The following is a 7567-nucleotide window of genomic DNA, read 5'->3' on the forward strand; positions in this document are numbered from 1 at the left end:
ATTAATCAACACATTCTATCTGGGATTTTGGCTGCTAATCAAAGGATAGATCTGCTTCAAGCTCAAGTTGAGGAATTGTCAGACCTAGTACATTTGGGTTGTGTTGATCATCGTGCACATCTATGTATAACATCTCTCAGATTTAATGATTCCAGAAATACCTCTCAAATCATCGGACAGTACCTGGCCGGAAACTGGTCCATGGAAGCAGAGAAGTTGATCCAGACCCAACTGACACAAATTGCCATGTTGAACAACACTCGTGTGGACCCTGTGACATTGGGCCAATTTACGAATTGGTTGTCTTCTGCTTTTTCTTTCTTTAAGGAATGGGTGGGAGTAGGCATTTTTGGAGCGGTGTGTTGTTTTGGGGTTGTCCTTTGTCTGTGGCTTTTCTGTCGCCTAAGAGCTCGCCATAGCCAAGAAAAGGCTATGATCGTCCAGGCTTTTGCAGCCCTAGAGAATGGTATCTCTCCACAAGTTTGGCTTGCGCAACTTAAGCAATAATTTCCTGGGTTTTGGCCGTTGCACCCCAAGTTATTTTTGACATTGCACTGGGATTGGCATGCCCTCCTCTTCCTGCTTTCCCAGTTATGGAAGGCCCATGCACTCTGCAGGCCTTGTTGCCATTGCACGCAGGTGGGCTTCCATGCTGGCGCTGCACTTTATGCTTTGGACCCTTCGTTTTCTCAGGGGCTGAGAGATGGTGTTGCCACTTCCAACCCCATAGTCACTGACCGGCTACTTGTAAAATCCCCTTTCTTTTTCACCGTCAGCACGATGCAGGATGCGAGGCAAGGCACTGCACTTGAGTGATCCGATCTCCGGACCTCAAGGGAAGCATGTCCTATTGCATACGGGTTTGGCGTCCACGCCCCGTCCCACGAAAAAAGGCGTCGGCTGATATGGTGTCAGATCTAGGGAAGGCGCCTCCTTAGGACTGAGCCATACATTGCAGCCATGTTTGCACAGTGGGATAGGACCTCTACTTTCGCCTGCATTGTTTTTTAAGAGATAAGGGGGAACTGTGGTGAGCCGTGTTTGTAGACCGCTGCCGCCATTAGAAGATGGTGCCGGTCTCCGTTGTGGATCTTGGTAAACAACTCCTTATTAGGAAGAGTTGGCGCGCTGTCCCTCAGCACCCTATGAGAAAACCCCGCGTGGCAGCTTTGGATTGGACTTGAGTAAGCTTTATTAGGCTATGCTTGGGCGCTCGGCGGGGGGTCACTAGAAGATGATACATGAATCAAGGCCTGAATAAACTGCTGGAAGAAGAATCCTGTGTCGTGTTTTCCCTTGCCGGCGAGGGGTCGCGACAGAAAATATTCTAGAAGAGTTGAAAAAATAAAACATGATGTGGAAGAAAAAATAAAGGAATGTGTTTTACACATTTACAATGAGGTTTATAGTCTTGTTCAAAGATGTGGAAAAAGTTTAAATATCTATCACTATTGGTTGATTCAAAAGAAAAACTGTTTAAAGCTTTCAATGCAATTACTAAATGAACACATTATAAGTATTAGATTGTGAGCATGACTACAATACATTGCCAAGTGAAATACAAAGTAAAGAACTCATGTACACTTTATTATTAGATATTACTTATTTATATTTTAAAGCCTTTATTTTTATTTATCCATTTTTATATTATGCTTAGGATTGAACACAGCACCTCGCACGTGCTAGGCGAGCACTCTACTTAGGATAGAACACAGCATCTTGCACATGCTAGGAGAGCACTCTACTGCTGAGCCACAACCGCAGCTCCATTATTAGATATTACTTAATAAAATATGTGTAAGGTTTGCTTTACATACATGAATACATATAAAATAATTTCAAAAAAAGAAAAGTATGCATACAAAACTGCTCAGAACACTTTCCTATACAACTGGCAAAAAGGAATATCTCGCAGGTGTTTCTTGGGGTTTTTCTATGGCAGATTTAGAAATTGAGCTTAGAAATGACACAAATCCCATCACTGATATGCACATAAATATCAATGAGGACAGCTTTATAAAACTTGCTAACCCACAGTTAATGAATAGAAACAAAACAATTGTTAACCCAGAAAAAAATTCCAAATACAGTGGATATTAATAAAGAATCACAACTCAGGATGGAATCTTTCTTAACACCCAAAGCCAGGGTTCCCTCCGTGTGCTAAGGGAGACACACGTATCTTGGCCAGTGACTTCCCCTGGTGACAGTTGATTCCACCAATGAAGATCATGTTGGGCATCACAGGTCTGGGATAGTCCAAAACAAAGTCAGTTCGCAGCAACCAAATGGATACTTGGCTGAAGAGATCATATGGTGTGACAGGGGCTTGGAAAGTTTCAGAGGCGATTTCCAAGGTGGTTTTCAAGAAATATGGGCAAAATAAACGCTCCCCCAAGTGGTTTATAAGGTTCTCTACTCTCTGCTTAAAAGTCATGACATCTGAGAACCTCATTAAAAATCTGGGAATGGAGCTGCCTGAAGAAGAGGCCTGAGGCTGAAGCAGCTTCGGCCCCGGCCGTGGCAATGGCGGAGAGGCCAGAGGACTTAAACCTGCCCAATGCTGTCATCACCAGGATCATTAAAGAGGCGCTCCCGGACGGTGTCAACATCTCCAAGGAGGCCCGGAGCGCCATCTCCCGCGCCGCCAGTGTCTTCGTGCTGTACGCCACATCCTGCTTATAGGCGGGAACAGAAAGGTAAGAAGGAAGCTTCAGAGCAAAAGAAGAAGGACAAAGACAAAAAAACAGACTCAGAAGAGCAAGACAGGAGCAGGGATGAGGACAATGAAGAAGATGAGGAAAGACTGGAAGAAGAAGAACAGAACGAAGAAGAGGACGTAGACAATTGAATAGGGAGGGTAGGCCATGGCACTGTGGAAGCTACCACTCTGAAATGTGGAACATGTTTATGCAAAGCTTTTCCCTGCTGAGCAGAGCAGGCAAAGTTTGATGTTTGCCTGAGAAGATCAAAATAAAAACTGACTAGAATTATCATCAAAACCAGCGCTTTCCAGACTCAGAGCATCTGAGTGACAGAATTCTGTTTTGCTTAATCAGTCTGAAGGTTTTGACTTTTTGTAAGGGATTCTGAATGCCTAATCAGTCGAATTAATATATCTTGTTTACTTACATGTATGGCTAGGTAGTTTTTGATCCCAAGTCTTTTTGCCCCTCCACAAAAGTAATAACTTCCATGCTACCTGCCATGTTCCATATTACAGAGGCAGTCAAGGCTCAGGAAAAATTGGTCAGTCTATTTGTAACAGTATTTGGCAATAGTACCTTATTAAGAATGATCAGGATGGTTTAGCTTTAAAAAAAACTACTAAAAGGCTATGGGAGAATAATGAACTCTGTAATCTCATCACTTGACAGTTGCATTAATTTGAGTTTCATTTCCTCTAATCCCACTTGGCTTTCAGTCCTTTTAGATTGCTTGTAGACATACAGCCTATAGAATGGCTATACTCTGGGCACATATGCTTTTAAATCAGTATTGATTGGAGTTAGTCCAGCAGGGACTTATTTACTTATTTAAGACAGATGGCATAGTGTTAGTTGTCCCTCACTATTTACTACTGTACAGTGTTAGTATTTAATGTCACCTCCTGGAAGGTGCAGAACCCCCCAGGCTTTCTCTTTTTACACTTCATCTCCCAGACTGTGTCTTTGTCTTTTCATTCTTTAATTCATTATGAATTTCAGACTTAATTCCCTCTAGGCACATCTTTTTCCCCTTTTTCTATCTCTTCTGACTCTTCTCTACTTTCTTTCCCTTTTTCACTTAACTTCATCCACAATCTAGGAATTCTGATTACCTGCTTAATATCCCAAAGTGCAGGTTTCTTATATTTCTTAGTTCTAATTTCACATCTTAATATTTTTCTTTGATAAACTCTGAACCTTAAGGGAAATCTGATGGTGCTCATGAATTTAATCTCCCACCCCCACCCAAAAAAATTCCCCTTAACTTCTTCTAAAATATCTCTGTTGGCCTTTCTTAGCCTTTTCTCTTTCCATTCAGTGCTTCAAAGCATTTTTTTTTGTCTCAGTTGAGTGTTTGGGATTTGACAAGGTAGTAACAAATTAATATACCATTAATTTGTTAAATGAATGCAATGGAAAGTTTATTGGTAAACGAAGACTGTTTTAAAGATTATAATGCTTTGTACAAATAAAAAACATTCTTGTTTAAAGTGAAAAAAAAATCTGGGAATGTAGGACAGAGGACTGGGGCACTGAGCACCTTCTTCAAGGTAATGGCAGAACACTCCCCTGGTGAAGACCACAGATGGGAGTGAAAAGTACTTGGCAATAATTAGACCACACATGTCAAAAGGATCCATAAACACTGCATCAAAAGAGCTCTCCTGTAAGTATTCTACTAACTTCTTGTCATTAAACAAACTCCTACAATGGGTAAAATGTAGTTCAAAAAACCCATTGTATGAATCCAATAATGCAGACAATAAACTTTCATCTGATTTTTTCATTTGAGTCTCAGCAAAAACTTTAAACTCATGTTCCAAGTCCTCCAAACTGTAAGAAGTTGAATAAGTCTTTACTGTAAAATTCAATGACTGTCCCAGTTGCCAACTCACCTCTGGCATGACAGCAACCACTTCATGCCCTCTGTGGACGAGTTTCTCCACAACTGACCGCATGGTAAACCAGTGGCTGCCATCCATGGGCACCACCAGCAGCTTGCCTGCCTGGGCAGAGCCACATGCCAGCAGTACACACACACACAGAGGAAGGGCAGCAGGCAAAAGACCAGGAGCCATGGGATAGCTGAGCCCCTGCAATCCAGCTGCTTGGACACAAAGCTCAAGGGATACAGTAGGCGGAAGTACAAGCATTTTATATACAACAGTAATCCTGCATTCATCAATTCATAAAAATGATTATACACTGTCAATGATTCACTCAGATAAGCAATGATTAATGAGTGACCAGTGTCTACATACCCGATGGGTATCCTTTCCAGAGAAGAATAGCTTATCATAATGTCAGGGGAAAATCACACCTCATACAGCCATGTGAGAATAGAAACACAATATAGAGCAATGACTTTGGACTTTACAACTCAAAAAGATGAAAGGAAAGTAAATATGAATAGAGGCTGAATTGGGGTATTTTTTCCAGAAGCAAAATTTGGTTGTATCTTCAGATTGCCAAAGGCTCTTTTCTCAGAAAGATATTGGCTACCCAGCTTCAAAGGAAACACTGAAGGTCCTCAGTCCTTCTCAGTGGCACGAGCTTTATTCACAAACAACACTGCCCTACATCAACCTTTCTACATTTTCAGTTCTGATTAACCAAGGATTCATGATCCATTTCCAAACCTTCCAAACTTTTTTTTTGTTAGGATGCATATTAACCAAAAGTTTTAATAATTGAAGATAACACAACAGAATATTCTTTCACAAGATAATATGATAAGCTTGTGTTATATTCTTTTTTAAATTTTATTTATTTTTATTAGCTGTTCAAGACAATACAATGATCTTGACATATCATACATTTGATTCAAATAGGGTATGAATTGTCATTTTTCCACATGTACAGATTGCAGGATCACATTGGTTATATATCCATGTGATACATACAGCAATCATAGGGTCAGTTGTATTCTGCTGCCCTCCCTATCCCCCCTCCCCTCCCCTCCCCTCCCATCCCTATTGTCAACCCATACTACTGTGACACTTATCTCTCTCTCTCTTTTTTTTCCCTTCCCTTCCCCCTCACAACAACGTATATGTATTTTGTGAACCCATGAGGGTCTCCTTCCGTCTTCCGTGCATTTCCCCTTCTCCCTCCCTTTCCCTCCCTCCTCTTTTCCTTATTTCGTGATAATCTTCTTCTCATGCTCTTCCTTGCTACTCTGTTTTGAGTCACGTCCCTTATACCTTCTGAGGCCTCTAAAATGGTACAGTAGAATTCAGAGCACCATGGACCATGCCAGGGATTACTTTTATGGTTATGTTCAGGTGTCAGTATAGAATTAACATTAAGTTTACCCTATGAGTTTGGATACATATATTTGTGTAAATGAATATATACACATACACACACACACACACACACACACAACACACACGTATATATTTGCCAATATGTAGGGTTAGGTTTAGGGTTTGGGTTAGAATTAGAATGGCGTTTTTCTTATTTGTTTTTTTTTTAATTATATGTGACAGTAGAACATATTTTGACAATCATACATACATGGAGTATAACTTCATTCTTGTGGTTGTACATGATGTGGAGCACACTGGTCATGTATTCATATATGAACATAGGAAAGTTACTTCTGATTCATTCTACTGTCTTTTCGATTCCCATTCCCATCCCCATTCCAGAGATTTGATCCTATGTGGCTACCATCTGTGGTAGTTCACTTTCCCTTGACACCTCCAGAGCAGTAGGTCATCACCTACTCAGTGCTGGCCTCACCATTATGCTGAATGCCTCTGGCTTTCTGAATGATTTCATGTATAGCCAGAGATTCAGACCTCTGCTATGCGCCCACCACCCATGGTTCTCTCTCAGGGATCAGTGTGCTTGTGTCCCACACTCCACTGAGCACTCCTGTCGCACAGGACAGACATTCTTCATGTTCTCACCCTCCTCCCACAGGACCCACACCATGCCCTGCACAGAGAAAGAACACAAGCACAGTTAGTTGTACTGGACTCAGCTGCATTGGGTAAAGAACATTCTATGGAAGGCCTTTGATGTCCTCCCATATAAAGAAAGCAAGCGCAGGCTCCATTTTCTTCTTTTTAGTGTGGAAGCTCGATCCATGTGATGGGCTAGCCCATCCTGCCCCAATTTTAAAAAATATCTCCTATATTCTGTTGTTTTTTTTCATCACTCTATTTTTCTTAGCATATAGTACTCGGCCAGCCCATTCCACCGAGGGGAATCCCATTACCACCACCGGCACAGCACATGGGCAGGGGAGAACTAAATATACAGCTGAAAGGTTTGATGCTGTTGCTGCCTCTGTGCCCAGAGACACACAGGTAACACAGCTGAGGTTTGAGTATCCACTATGCCTCCCAATACCTGCGTAATCCAGAGATAGAAGGCACAGCAAGAAATCCCTCCATCTCAAATACCTTAAAAAAGACTAACTTCAGATTACTTAATGCTACTTTTTTTCTCATTTCACCAGTATTATCATCTGTTTTGATTTACCACTCCCTCACTATTTGATATTGCACTCCTTACTTCAAGTTTATGCATGCTTTTCTTTAATGTAATGTGCTTCTTGGAAGTCTGTGTCATGTTTCAGCATACACTGAAGATGAGAGAAGCTAATGAGCAGAAACACCAGCAATCTGCACATAAGCCTCTGATGCCAGGATTCAGAGAGCTGCAGACAGGTAAGCACTAAGGCAAGTGGAGACTCCACCTGGGCTACCTGTTACCAAAGTGTCACAGGAAAGAAAACAATTGAGGTGCTCCCAGGAAGGATCCTCAAGGCCTACCGCATGTTTCTTCACCCATCTTAGAGACTGGACGGCTGTCACGAGCCATCCATGGGATGTGTGTGTGGAATA

The 7567-nt window shown here is 41.7% G+C and overlaps 1 protein-coding gene and 1 pseudogene across 1 annotated transcript; one reads left to right on the forward strand and one right to left on the reverse strand.

Annotated features, from left to right (window-relative positions):
• The first annotated feature begins 2526 nt into the window (after nt 1–2526).
• Nucleotides 2527–2851, forward strand: LOC131424890 (DNA polymerase epsilon subunit 3-like; annotated as a pseudogene).
• Nucleotides 2852–3470: 619 nt separating this feature from the next.
• Nucleotides 3471–5591, reverse strand: LOC124105594 (UDP-glucuronosyltransferase 1A9-like). Its single transcript, XM_058585157.1, has one exon. The coding sequence runs from the start codon at nt 4859–4861 to the stop codon at nt 4130–4132; it is 732 nt and encodes a 243-aa protein (XP_058441140.1). The 5' UTR covers nt 4862–5591; the 3' UTR covers nt 3471–4129.
• Between the last annotated feature and the right edge of the window lie 1976 nt (nt 5592–7567).

The sequence above is a fragment of the Marmota monax genome, unplaced genomic scaffold (genome assembly GCF_021218885.2).
Source record: "Marmota monax isolate L192 unplaced genomic scaffold, Marmota_monax_Labrador192_F-V1.1 WCK01_AAM20220418_F8-fsc02119, whole genome shotgun sequence".
NCBI lineage: Eukaryota > Metazoa > Chordata > Mammalia > Rodentia > Sciuridae > Marmota > Marmota monax.

Bases quoted from the DNA above. Each gene is read 5' to 3' on its own strand.
- LOC124105594 (XM_058585157.1), bottom strand. From the start codon at position 4,861: ATGCTTGTACTTCCGCCTACTGTATCCCTTGAGCTTTGTGTCCAAGCA.